At 44.6% G+C, this 26,282-nt stretch overlaps 1 protein-coding gene across 1 annotated transcript in view; it reads right to left on the reverse strand.

Annotated features, from left to right (window-relative positions):
• The window catches only part of MDN1 (midasin AAA ATPase 1), a 169,043-nt gene that overhangs the window by 141,222 nt on the left and 1,539 nt on the right, over positions 1-26,282 (reverse strand). The window contains exons 2-13 of the mRNA XM_049772304.1: positions 25,801-26,027; positions 20,798-21,022; positions 19,985-20,092; positions 19,713-19,905; positions 17,555-17,797; positions 16,992-17,123; positions 13,910-14,013; positions 10,211-10,325; positions 9,773-9,963; positions 7,283-7,361; positions 5,326-5,421; positions 3,814-3,926 (exon numbers count right to left, since the gene is read on the reverse strand). Of these exons, the coding sequence (XP_049628261.1) occupies positions 3,814-3,926; positions 5,326-5,421; positions 7,283-7,361; positions 9,773-9,963; positions 10,211-10,325; positions 13,910-14,013; positions 16,992-17,123; positions 17,555-17,797; positions 19,713-19,905; positions 19,985-20,092; positions 20,798-21,022; positions 25,801-26,027 (1,826 nt within the window). The remainder of the gene's footprint in view (positions 1-3,813; positions 3,927-5,325; positions 5,422-7,282; positions 7,362-9,772; positions 9,964-10,210; positions 10,326-13,909; positions 14,014-16,991; positions 17,124-17,554; positions 17,798-19,712; positions 19,906-19,984; positions 20,093-20,797; positions 21,023-25,800; positions 26,028-26,282) is intronic.

Genomic DNA, 26,282 nt, shown 5'->3' on the forward strand with positions numbered 1-26,282 from the left:
GGTATGGATGTCCTGCTTGCAAGAAGCCCGGGTCTCATCCTCAGCATGAGTCCCCTAATTAATACAAGGTATGGTCCCAAGTCAAAAATAGTTAAAAGAAAACCAAATAAATACAAACATCTCAGGCCACTGTTTTTGTGCTCTAAGAAATATTGCCCAACAAAATGCAATATATCTTTCAGAAAATAGTGCATCCCACTATTTCCCTAGGCCTTGAAGATTCAAATTACTCATAACACATCTCTTCCAACTATGTCATCTAGGGCAGCATTTTTCAACCACTGTGCCATGGCACACTAGTGTGCTGTGAGATATTGTCTGGTGCAGCATGGGAAAAATTCCAATTTTATTGTAACGTGCAGTTCGGCTCACAAATAGACCAATCATTAGATTCTTTCATAATAAAGTAATTATAAAATAATTTATTTGTGTTTATTTGATTCCTATTCAAGAGAATTAATTTATATATAGTCAATATAGGCAGAGTTAAATTTTTTAAAACTTTTTCTAATGGTGGTGTGCCTCGTGACTTTTTTTTTTTTTTTCATGAAAAAAGAGTGCCTTTGCACAAAAAGGTTGAAAAACACTGATCTAGGGCAACTCAATCTCTTCTAGCCTGTTCCCTCAACTATAAAAGTTGATAAATCAGGGGCCCGGAGAGATAGCACAGCGGCGTTTGCCTTGCAAGCAGCCAATCCAGGACCAAAGGTGGTTGGTTCGAATCCCGGTGTCCCATATAGTCCCCTGTGCCTGCCAGGAGCTATTTCTGAGTAACCCCTGAGCACTGCCGGGTGTGACCCAAAAACCAAAAAAAAAAAAAAAAAAAAAGTTGATAAATCATTACAAATTTTGGTGGAAAAATGTTCTGTGACAAAAGTCCTTATCAAGGACTGAAACAATAGCACAGCAGGTATAGCATTTGCCTTGCACAGAGACAACTAGGGTTGTTACATGCTGGATTGATCCTCCCCCCCCCCCCATAAAAAATGGTCCACCAAGCCAGGAATAATTTCTGAACTCAGAGCGAGAGAAACTACTGAGCACTGCCAAACATGGCCCAGCTCCCCCCCTCTTCCCCCCCAAAAAATAAAAATGTCTTATCAACCCAGAACTTGTACGTATAACTGTAGAAAGAGAAAAGAGATTCTTTATAGACATGACTTAGATTAAAAAAAAAATCACAGGGGCCAGAGATAGCATGGAGGTAGTGTTTGTTTGCCTTGCATGCAGAAGGCCAGTGGTTGGAATTTCAGCACCCCATATGGTCCCCTGAGCCTGGCAGGAGTGATTTCTGAGTGTAGGGCCAGAAGTAACCCCTGAGCGTAGACGGATGTGATCCAAAAACAAAAACAGAAACAAACAAAAAAAAAATCATAGATTATGCCTTCCAGGCATCAAACCTGGACTTGATTTCTGGTACCACACAGCCATTAATGTGGGAATGCTAAGTTAAGGTCTATGTTCAATCCCCAGAACCCACTGGGATCAGTCCTCAAACACAAGAGTCAGGAGAGCCCCCAATCAGTACTGGGTGTGATCCTCTTAAAAAATAAGCTGGTGTTCAGCGGTGTTTGCCTTGCAAGCAGCCGATCCAGGACCAAAGGTGGTTGGTTCGAATCCCGGTGTCCCATATGGTCCCCCGTGCCTGCCAGGAGCTATTTCTGAGCAGACAGCCAGGAGTCACCCCTGAGCAACGCCGGGTGTGGCCCAAAAACAAAAAAAACAAAAACAAAAACAAAAATAAGCTGGTGTTGATGTGATAGTACACCAGGTAGGGCATTTGCCTTGCATGTGGCTTACTGAAGTTCAATCCCTGGCTTCCCACATGGTACCTCTGGTCCCCAGATTAATTCCAGAGTGTAGAGCCAGGAATAACTTCTGAAAACCACAGGTGTGGCCCATACCAAAAGACTTCAAACCTCCCCTAACATTTTTTTTTAAATAAAAAAGCTGAAGGACATACAGGGAAAGTGATCATATGCCACTAGAGATTAGCAGCTACAGAAACAGAGCAACATGGCCAGGAAAAAAAGAACCATCTAGTTCTTTTTTTGTAGTTCATTTTTTCTAGTTCTTCAAAATCAAGCCCAGTTTTAAAGTTCCAAATTCCATAAATGAGACAGAAGAAACATCTGCTATTTTAAATCAATGGAGTTACTGCAGTCTTTTATGGTCACCTTTGGACACCACAATACTAAAACACCTAGATAAGAAAAAACATATACCACATATTTAGCACAATGGAAAGCATTTAGTGTTTAATCGATATTACATAAATGTTAGGAATTAAGACTATAGTTAGGACTATCTATCCCCAACTTTTGCTGCGCCTATGCAAAAAAAAAAATTGCCACATATATATATATCTTTTTTGTTTGTTTTTGATGTTTTGCTTTTAATTATTTCTTTTTTTTTTTTTTTTTGGTTTTTGGGCCACACCCGGTAACGCTCAGGGGTTACTCCTGGCTATGCGCTCAGAAGTCGCTCCTGGCTTGGGGGACCATATGGGACACCGGGGGATCGAACCGCGGTCCATCCAAGGCTAGCGCAGGCAAGGCAGGCACCTTACCTCTTGCGCCACCTCCAGGCCCCTTTTAATTATTTCTTATCTTTTGAATAGGTGTGGTGTACCCTAAGACCCACCCATTTCTGGGAGGGGTCTGAACCGGATAGTAGGTGTAACTTTACCTGCAAGCCCCTCCCATTCCTGGGAGGGGTTTGGAAAAAGGTAGATAAGGCTGGGACCAAGGGAATTCGGCCCTTTTGGCTCTTTGCCTTTTTTGCCGTTTCTCTCTTGGCCCGGCTTGGCTTCCTGGCTTTTGGATCTTTGGGCCGCATGGAGCCCAAAGGGAAGATGGCTAACAGGAGATAAGATGCAGGGCTAGCAAAATATAGCTGAATGCTTAAAAGGTTGACATAGGCCACACACCTGTGGTGGCTAGGGCATAAATAAAGATGATTCTTCCTGAAGCCTGCGTGTGAGTGAGTCTTGATTACGCGGATTACCTGGGCCTGGAACTTGCCAGCTGGATGGGGGATGAAGCCACGTGGCTGGGGCCTAAGCACAAAGGCCTCCATCCACCGCCATCCAGCCCCATCGTTAATTAATTAATACAACAAATAGGGACTCCCACTTTTTTCAGAGAACCTTAGGACATGGCGTTACCCTGTTTTACTACATATTTCTGCATTTTTTCCCCCACTTATTTATTTTTGGTTTTTGGGCCACTCAGGGCACTCAGGGATTACTCCTAGCTCTGTGCTCAGAAATTGCCCCTGGCAGGCTCAGGTGACTACATGGGATGCTGGTAATTAAACCTGGGTCGTTCTGGGTCAGCCAAATGCAAGGCAAATGCCCTACCTCTGTGCTACCGCTCTAGCCCCTATTTCTGCATTTTTCTATAAAAATAAGAAAGGTAAAAAAGAAAGGCTGGGGGTCAGGGGTCAAGTGGTCTCAGATGCATTGGTGAAGAAAAAAACAAAATAAGGACAGAACTAAATGTCCAAGCCAAAGACAACAATAGAATCAGGAGACCTAAACTTGCACAATCTAAATTTAAGTGGTCCGGTTATACTGGCAGACCAGGGGACAAAGGGTGATGGTTATAGGATGCACTCTGGGAACATTGGTGGAGGAAGGTCAACACTGGTGGTGTAAATGGTCCTGACTCACTATATATATAAAATTCAATTATGAAGGATTTTGTAGATCACATTGTCTCAATAAAGTAGACTTTTGATAGGTCTAGACTAAAGCTTCTGTCAAGTCACCAGCAACTCCGAAGTTCTCCTAGTATCAAGAACCCAGGTTACCTCTGTAGGTGAACAAACTCATTCTGTTTCCGAAGAAGATGCACTCGGCCCACTTGTACATCTAGCTCATTGATTACAATTTCTGGTTTATAAAGTTGACAGAAAAAGTCAGTCTGTGGGAAGAAAAAGACAAGTAAAACTTCAGACATTTTCTCATCCACATAGGCTTACTGGCAAGCCAAGTCATACTTATTCTCTATAGCAAGTTAGAATAATTTTTAAAGAGTTTCAGTTATCTGTGACAATCCAGTTGAGTTCGAGAAACTAAAGGAATTCAGTTCCTGACACAAGATTTCATTCCTGCTGAGGGCATTTGCCTTGCACCGAGGTTCAATCCCCAGTGTCCTATTTGGTCCCCCAAGCCAGGAGCAATTTCTGAACGCATAGCCAGGAGTAACCTGAGTGTCACTGGGTGTAGCCAAAAAAAGAAAGAAAAGAAAAGAAAAAAGAGGTGTCGGAGAGACAGCCTGGAGGTAAGGCGTTTGCCTTTCATGCAGAAGGTCATTGGTTTGAATCCTGGCATCCCATATGGTCCCCTGAGCCTGCCAGGAGCCATTTCTGAGCATAGAGCCAAGAGTAACCCCTGAGCGTGGCCAGGTGTCACCCCAAAACCAAAAAAAAAAAAAATTAAAAAAGAAAAAAAAATGAAAAGAGAGCAGGAGAATATATAGAGCTAAGGGCATGGCCTTGCATGTGGCCAAGTCCAATTCAATCTTAAGTATCACACAGTGCTCTGACCACCACCAGTGAGCTTTAAGCATAATCCACCACTAGATATGGCACCAAAAATAGTGGTACATAACATATTCACAGAAGTGCTCAATTAAAGAAAGCCTAGGTTTGATTCCCTGGCACCATATGGTTCCAGGGACCAATAAGCGTACCCTCAATCCATAAAAGTACATATATGAGATACAGTAGATAAGGCACTCACCTCCCACAAGAAAACCGAATTCAATGCCTGCCACCACACATGGTTTCCCCCAAGCCCAGAGTCAGGAAAAAACCCTGAGTACTGAAGTTTGTGGCCCTCACAATTAAAAAAAACCAAGACAAAACAAAACAAAACTAGTTAGAGAGCTAAGGCAGTATGTCTATGGAGCAACAGCGCGACTACAACTGACAGAATTAGTAGTATCGCAAAAAGCACACTAAGGTCAGGAATACAGCTAAGCAACAGCACATTTCTTGCCTTACATATGTGAGGTCCTGGGTTTGACCCATTACATTGCAAAAAAAAAATCTAAATAAAAATTGGGGGGGGGGGGGTCACACCCAGTGGCAACAGGGGTTACTCCTGGCTCTGTGCTCAGAAATCACTCCTGGAGAGGGGTGGGGGGGGAGGCAGGGGACGGAGGCTTATGAGATGCCAAGATTCGAACTACCACCTATCCTGGATTGGCTGTGTGCAAGGCAAATGTACTATCGCTGTGCTATCTCTCCGGCCCCCATCTAAATAATTTTTAAACAGGTCTCCTTACAATGGAGGAAAATAATGTAGTAAATATATACCTTTTTCTTGGAAATGTTCAATTTGCTGCCAATAACTTCTGCCATTTTCAATTTGCTGGTACGCCTAGAAAGCATTGCTGTGAAACAGTCCAGAGCCTGTTAAAACAACCAAGAGAAATGTCAACTTGTTTGTAAAATAATAAATATAAACAGAGCATTAAGTTTCCAAGATCCCAGAGGTAACAATATAAAATCCAGCAGGAACAGTTCTGCAAAACTAAGAATGTTATCAACTCTATATTCTACAGGGTTGGTAGACAGTAAAGGGCATTAAGACAGCAAGTGTAACTGGCCCAGCTTAATTCTAAGCAACACATAATCCTCCATTTGCAGCCCTGGGGACTCACAAGAAATGACAAATGAAGCTTTCAAGCACCACCCAGGAGGCCTGATCAAGACTGCTAACTTGAGCCCTACACTGAATAGTCAGTACAGTCGGCCATAAAGAGCTTTCCCTCTCTCTCTTTCCCTCCCTCCACCTCTCTCTCACACGTCTCTCTACTGTATCATGAGAAACAAGACACAAATTGTGAAGGTTTTACATTTAAAATCTTTTTTTTTTTTTTGGTTTTTGGGCCACACCCAGCATTGCTCAGGGGTTACTCCTGGCTGTCTGCTCAGAAATAGCTCCTGGCAGGCACGGGGGACCATATGGGACACTGGGATTCGAACCAACCACCTTTGGTCCTTGATAGGCTGCTTGCATGGCAAGCACCGCTGTGCTATCTCTCCAGGCCCTACATTTAAATTCTTGCTGAAAGATGGAGGGTCCCTAAATTCAGATAAAAAGCTCACTTGTGGGGCCAGTGTGGTGGCACTAGAGGTAAGGTGTCTGCCTTACCAGCGCTAGCCTAGGACAGACTGCGGTTCAATCCCCTGGCATCCCATATGGTCCCCCAAGCCAGGAGCAACTTCTGAGTGCATAGCCAAGAGTAACCCCTTGTAACTCCACCCTGGATTTAGGTGTAGCTATTTGAGACCCACCCATTTCTGGGAGGGGTCTTGGGAACCAGATATTATGTGTGACCTTACCTGTAAGACCCCACCCATTCCTGGGAGGGGTCTTGGAAAAGGTAGATAAGCCTTTGAGCCAGGGGATTAGGGTTTTCTGCCCTGCAGGGCTCTCTGGCTTTTGGGTCTTAGCCCTTTTGGCTTTTGGCTTGGCTGGCTCTCTCGCTTCTGGTCTTTGGGCAGCATGGAGCCCAAAGGAAAGATGGCTGAAAGGAGTTAAGATGCCAATGCTTGAAAGGTTATAAGATAGGCCACACACATGTGGTGAATAGGGATGAATAAAGTTGATGCTTCCTGATGCCTGCCTGTGAGTGAGTTCAAAACCCGTTGCTTTCCTGGACCCCAGACCCGCTGGTTAATGGGGGATGAAGCCACATGGCCAGGGCCTAAGGACCAAGGCCTCCTTCACCATCCAGATCCATCTTTATTTATTTAAGACAACAACCCCTGAGGGTTACCAGGTGTGGCCCAAAAACAAAAAACAAACAAAAAAAAAGCTCATTTGTGGGGTCTGAGTGACAGTACAGTGGGTAGTGCAAGCATCAACTCTGGTTCAATCCCTGATGCCCCATATTGTTCCTTGAGCCTGCCAACAGTGATCCCTGAGCACAGTCAGGAGTAAATACAGAACATAGCCAGGTGTGGCTCTCAAAACAGAAACAAACCAACAAAAAGTTCATTTGTGGTAACCATGTGGTTACCTCTTGGGTGGGGAAGTTGACACTCAATGGAAGAATAGTAACTGCCTGGCTGTAACAGGAAATGGGTGTTCAAGAAAGACATAATTGCCAATACCCATGGCCAGGACTCAATCTCAGCCCAAGTGACAGGCTAACAGATATTTCTCTTCTGAATACCCCAATTGAGTCAAGAAACAGCAATAAAAATAAAAAGCATTAATACAGAATTCAGATAAAACAGACAGACAAAACAGATTCTACTTTACCTCTTGGAAAATGTTCAATGATGAGGAAGACATACTGCCAAAACTATGGGCAATCCTATTACACCAATTCAGCAGATCCCTTAAAAGAAAAGAAATAAACATACACGGTAATAATACTGCAAGTATAAACAGTTACATCAGGACTACTGTACACTAAAATACTGCAACAAAGACCAACAGGGGATGGGACTGAAAGGTCAGATGCCAATGGGCTAAACCAACAATACACTGGGTAGGGTGTAGACCTGGGTTCAATCCCCAGCACCACATGTGGTCCCCTGAGCCCCTCGAGAGTGATCCTCAATCAGAATCAGGAGTAAGCCCTGTGCCATGCCTGGTGTGGCCCCAAACACCTCACCATCCCCGCACCAAAAAAAAAAAAAAAAAAAGAAAAAAGAAAAAATCAGATGCTAAAGATATGAAAGACTTTTGGTCCACCAAGTCTGGGCAGCACCTGAAAATGAGAAGACTCTCTTTTTGCTGGTAATGAGAGCATTAAAAGCATCACAGAAGGGGCCGAAGTGGTAGCACAGTGGTAGGGTATTTGCAACAAGGCTGACCCAGAATGGACCTGGTTCGATCCCTGTCATCCCATATGGTCCCCCAAGCCAGGAGCCATTTCTGAGCACAGAGCCAGGAGTAACCCAAATGCCACCAGGTGTGGACCCTTCCAAGAAAAAAAAAAAAAAAAGCATCCCAGGAACATGTAAGTGTCATCTTGATCCTTACCAGAAAGTGACTCTTTGCCTCATGAAATGGCAGGGAGAGATGGGCCCGGAGAGATAGCACAGCGGCGTTTGCCTTGCAAGCAGCCGATCCAGGACCAAAGGTGCTTGGTTCGAATCCCGGGGTCCCATATGGTCCCCCGTGCCTGCCAGGAGCTATTTCTGAGCAGACAGCCAGGAGTAACCCCTGAGCACCACCGGGTGTGGCCCAAAAACCAAAAAAAAAAAAAAAGAAATGGCAGGGAGAGGAACACCACCACCACCAAAAACGGAGGAGAGACACATTCATTCCTACTTCCTATTCCAAGGACAAGTTAATAAACTAAGAGTAAAGAAGCAGGTCAGAGCGATAGCACAGTGGGAAGGCATTAGCCCTACCCTTGCACCCAAAAGTCTTGAACGTAGCCAGATGTGTTTTGAAAGCCATTAAGTAAATAAAATACCATTAACTTCCATAATTAGCAACTATGTATCTGAAATAATCTGGCACCATAAAGTAGCCCAATGTATGATTCTAAAACCTGATCCTCAGGGCTGGAGCGATAGCACAGTGGCCTTGCACATGGCCAACCCTGGTTCGATGTCCAGCATCCCATATGGTCCCCTGCACCAACGAGAAGTGATTCCTGAGTACAGAGTCAGGAGTAACCCCTAAGCACCCCAGGTGTGCCTCCCCAAAATAAAACCTGATCCTCTTTCTTTCATTTTTTTTTTTTGGGGGGGACACAATCAGCAATGCTCAGGGCACCATATGGTAATTCCTGGTATTGAACATGGGTTGGCCACATGCAGGGCCAATTCCCTAACTACTGTCCTATCACGCCAACATCTTTTTTTTTTTTTTTTTTTTTGGTTTTTGGGCCACACCCAGCGATGCTCAGGGGTTACTCCTGGCTATCTGCTCAGAAATAGCGCCTAGCAGGCACGGGGGACCATATGGGACACCGGGATTCGAACCAACCACCTTAGGTCCTGGATCGGCTGCTTGCAAGACAAACACCACTGTGCTATCTCTCCAGCCCCACTCCAACATCTCTTAATCAATTATTTCTACCTGTAAGAATCCTTGGAAGGGGCAGGAGCAATAGCATGGCAAGCAGGGCATGTTTGCCCTGCAGGTAGCCAATCTCGGTTCTATCCCCAGCATCCCATGTTCTCCCAAGCCTACCAAGAGTGATTTGTAAGCACAGAACTAGAAGTAACCCATGAGCACAGCCAGATGTGGCAAATAGATAAACAAAAAAACAAATACATAAATAATTTAGGAGGGGTGAGGAATAGCACCCAAGTTTGTTCCCCAGCTTCACATATGGTCCCCAGGCTTCACCCAGAGTGATCCCTGAGTACATAACTAGGAGTAAGTCTTGAGCACTGTAGGGTATGGTCCAGAAGAAAACCAACGAACAAAAATGTACGGTGCACCACAGGGACACTGAACACAGAACATAGAACCAAGCTCCCCACCTCCACTTCTAAGGGGAAAATTAAAGTTGAAGGAAGCTATTTTAAAATATTGACTCGGGGGTCAGAGAGACAACACAGCCGTAGGGCGTTTGCCTTGAACCCAGATGACCCAGGAGCAACCTGGGTTTAATTCCTGGTATCCCAGATGGTCTCCTGAGCCTGCCAGGAGCAACTTTTGAGTGAAGAGCCAAGAGTAACCTCTGAGCAATGCTGGATGTGACCCAAAAACCTAAATAAATAAATAAATAAATAAAGTTTAAAAATAAAATAAAATTTTGACTCAAAGCATTTAGTCTAGTACCTGAGAGACAATTCTCTTCCCTCCAGGCTTAGTCTTTTGCTTTCTTTACTGGCTTCTGGAGCTCCCTCGAGATCCTGTTCACATCCATCAACACTATCTCTTCCGGAATGTTTCTCACTGGTGAGTTGGATGTAAATGTCAAGGAGATGATCAGTTACTGCCAACAGATTCGGGTATCTGTTCTGAAGAACCTGAGAAAGGGAAAGAAAAGTCAGAAACATATTCTACTGTTTAAATTCTGTGATCTACTCCAAAAACATTAACTCCATGTCATCAGGAACTCCCTGGATATGAGCAGTTACATCAAAAATACTAATGGTAAGTTTACATTGGTGCTCTAGTGACTCAATAAGCTGTTTCTTCCATTTTCATATAAGAGTGGAAATTTTCACAAGAAGTAAAAGAGTAAAATCAATAGATGTTACAATATATACATACCTCAGTCAATTCCATCTTATTCATGTCATCCAGGTGAATTTTAGTCCAGTACTTGTCTAGCAGAGTAGCATGACTATTCAGAGGTCGATAGCGATTTCCTCCAGAGCATAAGAGTCTGTATTTCAAAATTAAAAATGACAACAAATTCAAAAAAAATTTTTTTTGTTTTGTTTTTTGGGCCACACCCAGTGATGCTCAGGGGTTACTCCTGGCTATGTGCTCAGAAATCGCTCCTGGCTTGTGGGACCATATGAGACCGCGGTAGGGCAAATGCCCTATTGCTGCACTATCACTCCAGCCCCTAAATTCCCAATTTTTTTTTGCCACTGATATTCCTGGATATCACCCATGAGATATCTTTACAAACAAGCAACACTCTTCTGGTATGGTACATCACTCAGGTTTATAGAGCAGATGACAACCCAAACTTGATTCTTCCTAAGAAAAAAGAGCATTATCAGTTCTTTTCAGGTCACTGCAAATGACTGTGTTAAGTATCAGATCTCAACATGTTCCTCTTCCTTATGACATGACTTCAGAAAATATATATTCTGGAGCCGGAGAGATAGCATGGAGGTAAAGCGTTTGCCTTTCATTCAGAAGGTCATCAGTTCAAATCCCGGCATCCCATATGGTCCCCCGTGCCTGCCAGGAACAATATCTGAGCACGGAGCCAGGAATAACCCTGAGCACTGCCGGGTGTGACCCAAAAACCACAAAAAAAAAAAAAAGAAAGAAAATATATATTCCAAGGCCCATGGTATTACAAGTAGCAATAATAATAAGAGCCTTAAACTATAATATCTGAAATGTATTTTTAATTCTTCAAACATATATATATGCATATCTATATGATCTGTGGTTTATTTATTTTGTTTTGGGACCACAACAGGCCATACTCAGGAGTTACTTCTGGCTCTGAGCACTCAGAAATCGCTCCTGGCAGGCTTGGGGGATCACATGGGATGCTGGGAATCAAACCTGGGTTTGTCACAAGACAGCCACATGCAAAGTAAACGCCCTACCACTGTGCTATCACTCTGGCCACAATCTGTGTTTTAAGTGGAAAGTTTACCACTAATTACCAGTTTATTAATTTTCCATAATATTAAGTCATTTTACTTACTCCTCTGATAATTGTCCTCAGAGGATGGATGTTGCCTTTCTGCAGGGTTTTGTTTGTTTGTTTGTTTGTGTTTTGGGGTCTTTTTTGCCCAGGAGGACATGAAGAGGAGAACTATCTCTTGCTCATTAAGTTGATTAACTATGGGGCCGGAGAGATAGCATGGAGGTAAGGCGTTCGCCTTTCATGCAGAAGGACAGAAGTTTGAATCCTGGCATCCCATATGGTCCCCCGTGCCTGCTGGGGGCGATTTTCTGAGCAAGGAGCCAGGAGTAGCCCCTGAGCACTGCTGGGTGTGACCCAAAAACCAAAAAAAAAAAAAAATGTTGATTAACTATAAATGTCAGAGCCAAAAATTCATAACTGACATCTTTTTGTTTGTTTGTTGTTTGTTTTTGTTTTTGGGGGGCCACACCCAGTGACGCTCAGGGGTTACTCCTGGCTATGCGCTCAGAAGTCACTCCTGGCTTGGGGGATCATATGGGACGCCGGGGAATCGAACCGCGGTCCATCCTAGGCTAGAGCAGGCAAGGCAGGCACCTTACCTCTAGCGCCACCGCCCGGCCCCCATAACTGACATCTTACTGTTTCTTTTCTTTGGTGGGGGGGAGGCTTTTAGTTTTTGTTTTTTGTTTTTGTTTTTTAACCTGGCTCTGCACACAGGAATCACTCCTGTTGAGCTCAGAGGACCATATGGGATGCTGGAGATTAACCTGAGTCAGACACATGCAAGACAAGCACCCTACCTACTCTATTGCACCAGACCCATTATGTCTGACATCTTTCTGTGGTAACCTGTCTTCTTACAAAAAGAAAGTGAAAGGAAAAACTGCCACCACCTGAATAAAATCAAATAAATCAACAGGCCTCAGTTTAGGGCAGTAAATTAGAACTGTTGACCCGGTCCATATCCATCTGGGAGTGAATATTCACTGAGGCACTAAAATCACTAATTAGAGCCAGAGAGATACTACATCAGGTAAAGAACTTGCCTTATGTATGACCCACCCAGGTTTGATCACTGCATTGCAAGGAGCAATCACTGAACAGAGCAAAAAATAAGTCCTGAGCACTACCAGGTGTGGTCAAAAAAGAAAAAATTCACTAAATATCATCTTAATTTTATGCGTGGGAAATTTTTTGTTTCTTTTGGGCCATACCCGTTTGACGCTCAGGGGTTACTCCAGCTATGCGCTCAGAAATCGCTCCTGGGGGGACCATATGGGACACCAGGGGATCGAACTGCGGTCCATCCTAGGCTAGCGCTTGCAAGGTAGATGCCTTACCTGTAGCACCACCTTTCCAGACCCAGACTTGGGAATTTTTAAAGCTAAACTATACAGACTAGCACCAAGGGCCAGAGAGTAAAGGTGGGCTAAGACACTTGCCCCAAATGCAAGTGAGTACTACATAGGGTCTCATGAGCAGCGCCAGTTACTTCTGAGCACATAACCAGGTATAGCCAGGAATAATGCCTGGTCTCTGCATAGTCTTTTGTAGAAATAGAATGAAGTATCATCTCCTGCCACAGAGACTGGCACACAGCACAAAAAAACAAGAACAATCAGTGCTGGAAGGGATATGGAAAGAAAGGAACTCTCATTTACTACTGGTGGGAATGTCTAGTCCAGCCTTTATGAAAAACAATATGGAGATTCTTCAAAAAAACTGGAAATTGAGCTACCATATGATCCAGCTATACCAATCCTAGCAATATGCCCTAGGAACAACACGAAAACATAATCAAAAATGGCTTCTAAACACCTATATTCATTGCAGCGCTATTATAATAGCCAGAATCTGGAGACAACCAAGATGCCAACAACAGATGAGTTGCTAAAGAAACTGAGGTACATATACATAATGAAATACTATGTAGCCATTAGGAAAAATGAAGTTATAAAATTTTCTTATACATGGATGGGCCAGAAACTATTGTGCTGAGTGAAATAAGTCAGAGGGAGAGAGACAAACACAGAATAGTCTGACTCATCTGTAGGATTTAAGAAAAATAAAAGACCGGGCCAGAGAGATAACACAGCAGTAGAGTGTTTGCCTTGCACACAGCCGATCCACAAAGGATGGTGGTTCAAATTCCGGCATCCCATATACTGCCCCCTTGACTACCAGGATCGATTTCTGAGCACAGAGCCAGGAGTAACCCCTGAGCACCACTGGGTGTAAACCCCCCCCCCCAAAAAAAAAAAAACAAGAAAAACAAGAAAAAAAGAAAAAGAAAAGACATTATTGTAATAATACACAAAGATAATAGAGATGAGGGCTGGAAGGACTGGCCCACAATATGAAGTTTACCACAAAGAATGGTGAGTTCAGTTAGAGAAATAACTACACCAATAAGTATCATCATAACAGTAGTGAGAGAAATAGAAAGCCTGTCTCAAAGACAGGCAGGGGGTAGGAGAGTAGGAAGATGGGGGCATTGGTTGTAGGAAGGTTGCACTGGTAAAGAGGGGTGTTCTTTTTTTATGACTGAAACTCAACTACAAACTTGTTTGTAATCATGGTGCTTAAATAAAGATATTATTAGGAAAAATAAAAATGTTACTACGACGTACCTTCTAGTCGCAAAGAACTGAAATCCAGGAGCCACTTTTACACAGTCAGCTTGGCCAGGAATCAAGAGCTCTCCATTCTCCAAAAGAGGGATCAGCACAGAAACCTAAATCCCAAAATCCAATCCATAAAGTTATGAGAAGTAAAAAAAAAAAAAAAAAAAAAAAAACCTCGGGCCCGGAGAGATAGCACAGTGGTGTTTGCCTTGCAAGCAGCCGATCCAGGACCAAAGGTGGTTGGTTCGAATCCCGGTGTCCCATATGGTCCCCCGTGCCTGCCAGGAGCTATTTCTGAGCAGACAGCCAGGAGTAACCCCTAAGCACTGCCGGGTGTGATCCAAAAACCAAAAAAAAAAAAAAAAAAAAAAAAAAAAAACCTCAACTACTGTCTAAATAATAGACACTTTCTATGAAGGCACTGTCCAGGAGTACCCTCCCCCAAACTACAAACAAGAATTTTCTTTTTTTTTTTTTTTTTGGTTTTTGGGCCACACCTGGCGGTGCTCAGGGGTTATTCCTGGCTATCTGCTCAGAAATAGCTCCTGGCAGGCATGGGGGACCACATGGGACACCGGGATTCGAACCAACCACCTTTGATCCTGGATCGGCTGCTTGCAAGGCCAACGCCGCTGTATTATCTCTCCAGGCCCACAAAAATTTTCTATTTATTCAACACTGCCAAAGGAAGTTCAAGACCAAAAATACCAATGCAATCTTTCATCAGACCACAAAGGGATACAGTCTTAAATACCATTATGTACAGCAGCACAGAATTTTCCTTGCATTAATTGATTTCCTTTGACCTTTCTCTCTTTGCTTTTAGGTCAGATCAGAAGGTGCTCAGGGCTTACTCCTGCCTCTGGCTCAGAGACCCCCTCCTGGCACTGGACCAAATGGGATTCCAGGGATTAAACCAGTGACAACTCCTTTGTCTCTAATTCTAAGATCCTTATGCTTATTAATAAGTTATCGGATAAGTGATATCTGGGAAAAAAAAACATTTTTAAAAACCTGTACCATATTTGTAATCAAGGTGTTTAAATAAAGATATTAAAAAAAAAAAACTACCAAGAGTGTTAAGCAAATCAACATTTTCTTTTTTGATGTAACGCTAGAAATCAAATCCAGAGCTTCTCACATGCAAGGCAAGTGCTGTTATTGAGTAATAGTCCTAGTCAACAAGTGATTTGAATTGGTCTTGAGTTTTTATTATAGGCCTGACTATAACAATCAACCCTTATTCTGGGCTAATTAAGAAAACTCAATTCACAGGGCCAGAGAGATGGTACAGCAAATAAGGTGCTTTTCATGTATACTGTCGACCCAGATTTGATCCCCAGCACCCCATAAGCACCCCAACACACCGCAAGGTGTAACCCTCAGATACTTCAAGGTATGAGTACATGTTTTTTGAACAGAGAGATAGGTCAGAGTACTCTGTATTAGGTGCTTGTTTTCAAAACCGCATGATCCCTGAGCAATGTAGGGAGTGACTCTTTTTTTTTTTTTTTTTTTTGGTTTTTGGGCCACACCCGGCTATTCTCAGGGGTTACTCCTGGCTGTCTGCTCAGAAATAGCTCCTGGCAGGCACGAGGGACCATATGGGACACCGGGATTCGAACCAACCACCTTTGGTCCTGGATAGGCTGCTTGCGAGGCAAACCCCACTGTGCTATCTCTCCGGGCCCAGGAGTGACTCTTTATACTGCACCAGGAACAACTCTCAAGCAGCAATCCCTCCAAAAAAAAGTTTTTAAAAATACACACACAGGGCCAGATTGATAGAGCAGTGGTAGGGCATGACCCAGGACGGACCTAGATTCGATCCCCGGCATCCCATATGGTCCCCTAAGCCACGAGTGATTTGAGTGCATAGCCAGGAGTAACCCCTAAGCATCACTGGGTATGGCCCCCAAAAATAACCCCTCCCAAATAAAAATGCACACACATAAACACAGAGGAGGTAAAGTGCTTGCTCTGCATGCTGTTGACCTAACCTGCATTCAGTTCCAGCAGTACATATGGTCCTCCGAGCCCTGACAGAAGTTATCCCGAAGCACAAAGCCAGAAGCTCTGAAATAGTTAGGTATGACCCAGAAACCAAACAAAAATGAAACAAAGGGAACAGAGTGACAGCACAGCGAGCAGCTTAATAAAGATATTAATTACTATCTTTATAACGCTTGCCATTCAAGGGCTGACTAAGGTTTGATTCCCGGCATCCCATATGGTCCCCTGAGCACCACCAGGAATGACCTGCATGCTGAGCACTGCAAGGTGTGGCCCATAAACCAAAAATAAATAAATAGAATAGTACAACAGTAAGGCATTTGCCTTGCACATGGCCGACCTGGATTCAATCCTGGGCATCCCATGATCCCCTGAGCCTACCAAGAGCAATTTCTGAGCACAGAGCCAGGAGTAACCCCGGAGCACAAACCAAAACTAAGCAAGCAAGCAAACAAAAACATGCTGTTTAGAAGCTAGAGAGATAGCACGGAGGTAGTGCATTTGCCTTGCTTGCAGAAGGACAGTGGTTTGAATCCAGGCATCCCATATGGTCCCCGAGCCTGCCAGGAGCGATTTCTGAGCATAGAACCAGAAGTAACCCCTGAGTGCAGGCAGGTGTGACCCAAAAAACAAAAACAAAAATTGTGCTGTTTAAACATCATCACTTTTAACAAAATGCTCTTCAGAATCATAGAGAGTACAGTAGGAAAGGCACTTGCCTTGCATATGACTGACCCAGGTTCAATCCTCAGGACAATTGATCCCCTGAGAACACTGCCAAGAGTGATTCCTAACAGTCAGAAATAAACTCTGGGGCCGGAGAGATAGCATGGAGGTAAGATGTTTGCTTTGCATGCAGAAGGTTGGTGGTTCTAATCCCGGCATCTCATATGGTCCTGTGTCTTCCAGGGGCAATATCTGAGCACAGAGCCAGGAGTAACCCCTGAGCGCTGCCAGGTGTGACCCAAAAACCAAGAGAAATAAACTCTGAGCACTGCCAGGTATGGCCTGAAAACCAAATACTCTTCAAAGACAGATTTGATGTTGGGCGGTAGTGATTAGCGAGGTGACATACCACATCTAAGGGGGCATAGTCAATATCTTCGAGAAGGATCCAGTAGCCATTCGTAGCAGCCTGTGTAAGGGAGCCAGGCTGCCACACAAACTCTCCTGGAACATCTGTACAGCGAAACATCCCTAACAGCATCTGTAGACAGAAGACAAAGCAGAATTGCTGAAACCACACACCTAAGAAGTTGCTGGTGCTCTTTTTCAATTCGACTAAAAACTTCTATGGGGATATAACAGGAACTTGAGGTTTTCGTTTCTCGGACTCAATTATGATGAACAACTATAACTATTCTCATTCTATTAGCAAAAGACAATGCAAATGGGGGCCGGGCGGTGGCGCTAGAGATAAGGTGCCTGCCTTGCCAGCGCTAGCCTTGGACGGACCGAGGTTCGATCCCCGGTGTCCCATATGGACCCCCAAGCCAGGAGCGACTTCTGAGCGCATAGCCAAGAGTAACCCCTGAGCGTCACCGGATGTGGCCCAAAAACCAAAAAAAAAAAAGACAATGCAAATGGATTTTATAAGCATGTAAACTCACCCACCACAATTTGCCTTTTTTAAATTACCTTACTGTCCGTTTGATCTCCAAGTTGAACTTTAAGAAGCTGAGGAGGCTTTCTTCTACCTGTCATTGCAGCTAAATATTCAACTAAGGAAGTTTTGCCACATCCTATAGGCCCTTCCAACAGCACAGCATTCTGAGAAGCCACAGCCATGGCCAGGGTCTGAAGATTTTTGCAGACTGACTCAACCAGCACATAAGACTCAGAGGCGAGTTCCTCTTGGTGAGAAGAATTGTTATAACTAGTCTAAAGAGGCAAGTCAGAAATAAAACACCTGTTAAAAAAATTCTTCCCAAACAACAAATTGCATGAGTCCTGGGCTCAACCCTAGTGCCCCATGCACAACTCTAAGGCACCACCACTGGCTGTAACCCCCACCTCCCCAAGCACTGCACCGAGAGAGGGAGGCAAACAACTCCTGTCTTCCCATTACCATCAGATATGAGTCAAAAACCAAACCCAAACAATAAAAACTGTGTGGAGATTGGGGGCTGGAGTGATAGCACAGCGGAAGAGCATTTGTCTTGCATGCGGCCAACCCAGAACAATCCCTGGTTCAATTCCCAGCATCCCATATAGTCCGCTGAGCCTGCTAAAAGCAATTTCTTAGTGCAGAGCCAGGAGTAACCTGAGTGCTGCCGGGTGTGCGCCCCTCCCCCAATGTCTTAGCCATTACTGTTCATAATCAAGCTCACCTCAACTAGAATCCTACCCTGTTCTAAAATGTTAATTCCCCTAACAGAGTCCATATTATAAGAGGGTTTTGAAGTTCTGGTTTCTTTGTATTTTGGGGCCAAACCCAGCAATCAATACTCAGGAGTCATTCCTGGCTCTGCACTCAGGAATTACTCCAGGTGGGTTGGGGAACCCTTCTGGGATGCTGGATAACCAACTGGTGTTAGCCATGTAAGGCAAGTGCCCTGCCTGCTGTGCTATCACTCTAGCCCAGAAGTTTCTTAATGCTAATTAGAATTTATGAACATTCACTGAGATACATATTCAGAATGTGTGTTTTCAGATCCTAGTACAGTGAGCAAGAAGGCACTTACCTTGCAAGTGGCTAACCTAGGTTTGATGCCCAGCATCCTACATAATTCCTCAAACTCTACCTGCAGTGATCTCTGAGTACAAAGCCAAGAGTAAGCCCTGAAACCCAATCTTGTGGCCCCAAAACAAAAACAAGAAATGACCTAGTACTTGATCTAGGAATACTTCCCGCCCAGTAAAAATGATCATCACAGTGTGCAGTGACAAACATTGTTGGGGAGAGGCAAGAAGGCTGACTCCCCATGGGCCCTGATTTCAATATAAGCCTTTCCAAAGTACAGTCTGGAGACTTTTCATATGACAAAAACAGCTTCCCATACAAAAGGCTACTCAAATTGTGCTAAAGATAAACCAGGGTCTCCAGAAAAAGCCATTCTCCCTTTGTTTTCCATTCAATGTGTATGCACCACACCCACCCATTTCACAAAGTTAGCATAATACGTAGGTGAGAACACAGCTAAAAGGGCTTTTGTTGTTTTTCTTTTTAGGCCACACCTTGCAGTGCTCAGGGGTTATTCCTGGTTCTGCATTCAGAAATTGCTCCTGGCAGGGGGCCGGAGAGATAGCATGGAGGTAAGGCGTTTGCCTTTCATGCAGGAGTTCATTGGTTCAAATCCAGGGGCCCCATATGGTCCCCCGTGCCTGCCAGGAGCAATTTCTGAGCCTGGAGCCAGGAATAACCCCTGAGCACTGCCGGGTGTGACCCAAAAACCACAAAAAAAAAAAAAAAAAAAAAATTGCTCCTGGCTTGGGGCTTAGTTAAAGGACAGCAGGCAAGGCTTTTGCCTTGCATGGGGTCAACCTGGATTCAATCCCCAGCATCCCATTAGGAGTAATTTCTCAATGCAGATCCAGGAAGAAATCTGAGTGTGGCTCAAATAAAAAAAAAAAAAAGTGAAGAGCATTTTTGAGACACAATTGAAAGAATCTAACAAATTAAAGAGGAACAAATAAAGTATAAGAGGGCCCTAGGTGAATTCCTCTTCTGAACACTTTTGCAATTTAAATTTAGCTAACTCAATTTGATTCAGATCTATGACAGAGCCCAAGAAAAATACCCCACTTGATGGTGAGGAGGGGGTTAGAGGTCAGCAACCTACTGGGGCCCACATACCTGGTCTCCAGGAGCCAGCAGCTGGCTTGGCAGCAGTACACCACAGACAGCTGTCACCCTGGAGGAGAGGTCAACAGAGACGATGTGTCCCTGTGAGTACTGCAGCTTCTTCTCCTTACGCCAAAGGGAGGTCTCTGGATTGGCCAAAACCAAGGCCTTTTCCAAGTCCTGCAGCTGGGCCTCTTCCAATAATCTAATGGAAACGAGCATTCATCAATGACCTGAACATTCAATGAAGCCATGTCAAGGCCACCAGGAATGTTCCTACTTACTTCAATCTGAAGTGGATCAGCTCCTCATTACTGAAAATCTTCTTTAGGAATGATAATTTGTGCTCCTCGTTCATACACATGACCAAAGCAAGGGAATTGGCTGTGTACCTGGAGAAAATGGTATATGATCAACCCAGTTAATCCCTAAAGAAAATTGGGTTGCCAACTGAACATTAAAAGAATAAATAATGGGCCCGGAGAGATAGCACAGCAGCGTTTGCCTTGCAAGCAGCCGATCCAGGACCAAAAGTGGTTGGTTCGAATCCCGGTGTCCCATATGGTCCCCCGTGCCTGCCAGGAGCTATTTCTGAGCAGACAGCCAGGAGTAACCCTGAGCACCGCCAGGTGTGGCCCAAAAACCAAAAAATATCAATAAATAAATAAATAAATAAATAAATAATATGGGGCCGGAGAGATAGCATGGAGGTAAGGCGTTTGCCTTTCATGCAGAAAGTCATCGGTTCGAATCCCGGCGTCCCATATGGTCCCCCGTGCCTGCAAGGAGCAATTTCTGAGCATGGAGCCAGAGTAACCCCTGAGCACTGCCGGGTGTGAAACAAAAACCACAAAAAAAAAAAAAAAAAAAAAAGAATAATGTATTTTAAGACAAATCAGACATAAATAATTCATATCATAGAACAGAAAACAGGCGGAGCTCCCCTTTTCTATCACCTCATTCTCCTCAGAAGTAACAAGTGATTCAAAGCAAAGCGACTACTCTATAAAGGCCCCAAACAAAACCAGTTTTAGTGAATTCCTTCTTCCTCTAAGTACAGACCCCACATGAGAAGATACAGCCCAGCAGCTACATACCAGCGGACTAGAGTGTCGTGGCTGCGAAGCAGAGGAATACACACGCTCCAATCCCAGAGCTCACGAAAAACCATCAGCTCCTGCTGCAGAAACTTGTAGGCTGCTTCCATCAAGTCACGAAGCTTCATCCGCCTGCGCCCATAGTGGACAGGATTTGCATCTGAACTCTCAAGGAAAAGTCTCTGGAAGACTGGCGCAGTGTCCTTGAAATATCGTAGGGCAAACCTTCAAAGAGAGCATTATCATTGGGGGAGAAAATACTGAAGTACACTTCTAAGACAAAGACAGGATCAAGGAGACTGCTCAATAGCTGGTAAGCCCATGGTTTGCTTAAGAGAGGCAAACCTCCGGCCCGGAGAGATAGCACAGCTGTGTTTGCGTTTGCCTTGCAAGCAGCCGATCCAGGACCAAAGGTGGTTGGTTCAAATCCCGGTGTCCCATATGGTCCCCCCTGCCAGGAGCTATTTCTGAGCAGACAGCCAGGAGTAACCCCTGAGCAACGCCGAGTGTGGCCCAAAAAAAAAAAAGAGAGAGGCAAACCTCCTGTTAATAGTATGGTCCCAAAGTTCCCACCAGGAGTAAACCCCCACTGCCATTCCTAGCTCCAGAACAGATAACAGGAACTTACAAGAGTCTGAAAACCAACAAAAAACTAACTCAGGGCCCGGAGAGATAGCACAGTGGCGTTTGCCTTGCAAGCAGCGGATCCAGGACCAAAGGTGGTTGATTCGAATCCCGGTGTCCCGGTGTCCCATATGGTCCCCCGTGCCTGCCAGGAACTATTTCTGAGCAGACAGCCAGGAGTAACCCCTGATCAATGCCGGGTGTAGCCCAAAAACCAAAAAAAAAAAAAAAATCAAAAAACTAACTCAAAGTTAGTCTAAGACTGGATCATGTAGTGCTAGGACCGTATGCAGTTCAAATCCAGAAACTAGCAACCAGGCATAAGATATCTGATTGGCAAAGTAAAAATAAATAAATAAATAAAAATCTATAGTGATTATTCCTAAGTAGCTAACTGTAAAGGGTTCACTGCTGAAAAAACACAGTGGAGTTGAAGAAACTCTCCTTGACATAGTTAAAGCCATTTACAAACCCATAGCAAACACATACTCAATGACTAAAAACTAAAAGCCAGGACCAGAGCAATAGCACAGCAGGGTATTTGCCTTCAAAAGGCTGATCTTATTTATTTATTTATTTTGGTTTATTTTGGTAAGCGCTCAGTGATTACTCCTGGCTCTATGCTCATGAAATCGCTTCTGGCAGGCTCGGGGGACTATATAAGATGCTAGATTTGGGGCCCGGAGAGATAACACAGCAGTGTTTGCCTTGCAAGCAGCGATCCAGAACCAAAGGTGGTTGGTTGTCCCATATGGTCCCCTGTGCCTGCCAGGAGCTATTTCTTTTTTTTTTTTTTTTTGTGGTTTTTGGGTCACACCCGGCAGTGCTCAGGGGCTCCAGGCTCAGAAATTGCTCCTGGCAGGCACGGGGTACCATATGGGGCGCCGGGATTCCAACCGATGACCTCCTGCATGAAAGGCAAATGCCTTACCTCTATGCTATCTCTCCGGCCCCATGCCAGGAGCTATTTCTGAGCAGACAGCCAGGAGTAACCCCTGAGCATCACTGAGCATTGGCCCAAAAAACAAATTTGGGGGCTGGAGAGACAGCATGGAGGTAAGGCACTTGCCTTTCATGCAGGTCATCAGTTCGAATCCCGGCATCCCATATGGTCCCCGTGACTGCCAGGAGCAATTTCTGAGCATGGAGCTAGGAGTATCCCCTGAGCATTGCCGGGTGTGACACAAAATCCACACAAAAAAAGGCAAAACAAAGATGCTGGATCCGAATCACCTTCCTTCTGCATGCAAGGCAAACGCCCTACCTCATGCTATCTCTCCAGCCTGACCTGGATTTGATCCCTGGCATCCCATATGGTCCCTTAAACCTGCCAGGAGTGATTTCAGAGTGCAGATCTAGGAGTAACCCAAGCACCGCCAGGTGTGGTCCAAAAACAAAAAAAAAAAAAAAGCCTTCCTGCAGGCTTGAGACAAGGTTGCTCACCTACACCATTACTATTAAATATAGTACTGGAAATACCACTTACTACAGCAATTAGGCAAGAAAAAGATATGACGGGCTGGAGTGATAGCACAGTGCGGAAGTCGTTTGCCTTGTATGTGGCCAATCCAGATTTGATCCCAGTTATCCCATATGATCCCCCAAGCCTACCAGGAGTAATGCCCGAACATCATTGGATGTAGTCCAAAACAACAACAAGATATAAAGGATACCAAGATCAGAAAAGAAGTCAAAAGTCAAACTCACTATTTGCAGATGACATACAAATAGAGTTTGACTAAAGACTTGATGACAAAAAAGGCCCCTAAAAAATAGCCATGGGGGCCAGCGAGGTGGCGCTAGAAGTAAGTTGTCTGCCTTGCAATCGCTAGCCAAGGAACAAATCCCGGTTCGATCCCCCTCTGTCCCTTATGGTCCCCGCAAGCAAGGGGCGATTTCTGAGCCCGTAGCCAGCAGTAACCCCGAGCATCAAATGGGTGTGCCCCCCCCCAAAAAAAATAGCCATGTACAGTAAAGAGGCAGACTTCCAAACCAACATGCAGAATAATGAAATACCAAAAAAAAAAAAAAAAAACAAAAAACAAGAATTAAGAGAACAATATCATTCACAACTATGCCTTAGAAAATGAAGTACGGGCCCAGAGAGATAGCACAGCGGCGTTTGCAAGCAGCCAATCCAGGACCTAAGGCGGTTGGTTCGAATCCCAGAGTTCCATATGGTCCCCCGTGCCTGCCAGGAACTATTTCTGAGCAGACAGTCAGGAGTAACCCCTGAGCACCGCCGGGTGTGGCCCAAAAACCAAAAACCAAAAAAAAAAAAAAAAAAAATGAAGTACTGGTGGTGCAGTATGTAAGGTGTCTGCCTTGCCTGCGCTAGCCTAGGACAGACCACAGTTCAATCCCCCGGCATCCCATATCGTTCCCCAAGCCAGCAGCAATTTCAGAGCACACAGCCAAGAGTAACCCCTGAGCATCACCGGGTGTGACCCAATCCCCCCCAAAAAAATGTCATACTGATAAGAAATCAGTTCAACAAAAGAAGTGAAAAATCTCATACATATCTAGGAAACACTACTAAAAAGAGGGCATGAGGAAATGTTCTACTCATAGATTAGAAGGACAGACTGTCAAAATGACATTTTGGTCCAATCCAATACAGATTCAATACAGTCCCTATGAAAATATCCATGACTGGGGGCTGGAGAGATAGCATGGAGGTAAGGCGTTTGCCTTGCATGCAGAAGGTCATTGGTTCGAATCCCAGCATCCTATATGGTCCCCCAAGCCTACCAGGAGTGATTTCTGAGCTTGGAGCTAGGAGTAACCCTTGACCGCTGCTGGGTGTGACCCAAAAACAAAAAAAAAAAAAAAAAAAAAAGAAAAAATATCCATGATTTTTTTTTCTTTTTTTGAATCATACCCAGCAGTGCTCAAGGCACACTCCTGGCTCTATGCTCAAGGATCTCTCCTATTTTTATAAATATGCTGCCGAAGAATGCACTCAAGGATCACTCCTGGTGAGGCTTAGGGGCCATATGAGGAACAAATTCTGATGGGCTATATGCAAGGCAATTGTCCTATCCATTGTACCATCTCTACAGCCCATTAAGACATTTTTTTTTCACTGTCAGAGTTCATTCCTAGTTCTGAGTCAGGAGAAAACCCAAAGCACTGCCAGGTGTACCCCCCAACATACATTTTATCAGGGGCCAGATGGATAGTATGGTGGGTAGAATGCTTATCTTGCAGCCAACCAAGGTTCAATTCCTAGTGTCCCATATGGTCCCCACGCCCGCTCAAGAATGATTCCTGAGTGCAGAGCCAGCCATACCCAGGTATATACCAGTGCTCAGGAATCACTCCTAGCAGGTCTGAATCTCCTATGTGGTACCAGGGATCAAACCCAGATCAGACGGCCCCTTTACCCTTATAAAGGCTCTTCAGGCCAAATTCTCATTTTTTGGGGGGTTCGTTTTTTTTTTATGTTTGGGTCACACCAGGCTGCGCTCAGGGGTTACCTCCTGGCTCTAAACTCAGAAATCGCTCCTGGCAAGCAGCTAATCCAGGACCTAAGGTGGTAGGTTCGAATACTGGTGTCCCATATGGTCCCCCGTGCCTGCCAGGAGCTATTTCTGGGCAGATAGCCAGGAGTAACCCCTAAGTGCTGCCGGGTGTGGCCCAAAAACCAAAAATAGAAATCGCACCTGTCAGGCTCGGGAGACCATACGGGATGCTGGGATTCGAACCACCATCCTTTGGCATGCAAGGCAAACTCCTACCTCCATGCTATCTCTCTGGCCCCCCAAATTCTTATTTCACCTGTCTTACACCTTGACTTTTGCTTTTTGTGTGTGTGTGTGGTTTTTGGGTCACACCCGGCAGTGCTCAGAGGTTACTCCTGGCTCCATGCTCAGAAATTGCTCCTGGCAGGCACAGGGTACCATATGGGACTCCGGGATTTGAACCGATAACCTTCTGCATGAAAGGCAAACGCCTTACCTCCATGCTATCTCTCTGGCCCCTTGCTTGGTTTTAAATTCAAGTGCACAACATACTTGGGATGAGCCCCTGGTAGAAGGCCTTCATGTAACAGTTCATGGATAGGGTCACAGAGCTGCTGCTGGACAGAGGGGGCAAAAAGGGGAAGAGCACTGGCAAGGTGACTGCTTATCCCAGTACAGCAGGTGGCCTGGAACAGGGTGCAGCTATAAGTAATTTTCTACCTTCGTGATTCTCTACTGGTTTCAAGAAACCCACTCTATCTGCCCTATCTCGAGTCCCAGGAAGAAACAAAGCTCCCTTAACCTGCAAGATTGCTAGAGACATGCAGGGAAAGCTGCAATCCTAACCCACCAGCTGTGGGGAAAAATCTCTCTCTTCCACCCAAGAGGAGTATAAAGAATGAAGCTATTACTCACGGGAGGACGTCCGGATGGCTACCAAGGAGCTTGCTCATGGACACACACAGTCGCTCGTGCAGGTCATGATTGACTTGACCTCCAGCCTTAATGGCTTCAGCATTCCTTTCCAGCAAATCCAAAAGGAGAGGGCGCAGCTGGCGAGCAACCAACACAGTGCAGTCCTTATCCAAAAGTAACTGTGCCAAGACATTTAGGATACTCTGGCGATCTTGAGGCGTCCACACCTAAGAGAGACAAAACAAAGCATTGAGCTCTCCTCTAGAATCAAAAAACCTAGGCCTGAACGACAGCAGGTAGGAAGTTTACAAGCAAAAAAGTATAGTTGATATGAAAAAATTAAAAGAAAGTATAGTTAATATATAAAAACATTAAATCTTTGCTTTGTTTTTATTTTTGGGCTACACCCAATGGTGCTCAGGGGTTATTTCTCTCCCAGCACTCAGAAATTATTCCTTTCGGGCTTAGAGGACTATATGACA

This window comes from Suncus etruscus, chromosome 4 (assembly GCF_024139225.1).
Source record: "Suncus etruscus isolate mSunEtr1 chromosome 4, mSunEtr1.pri.cur, whole genome shotgun sequence".
NCBI classification, from domain to species: Eukaryota; Metazoa; Chordata; class Mammalia; order Eulipotyphla; family Soricidae; genus Suncus; species Suncus etruscus.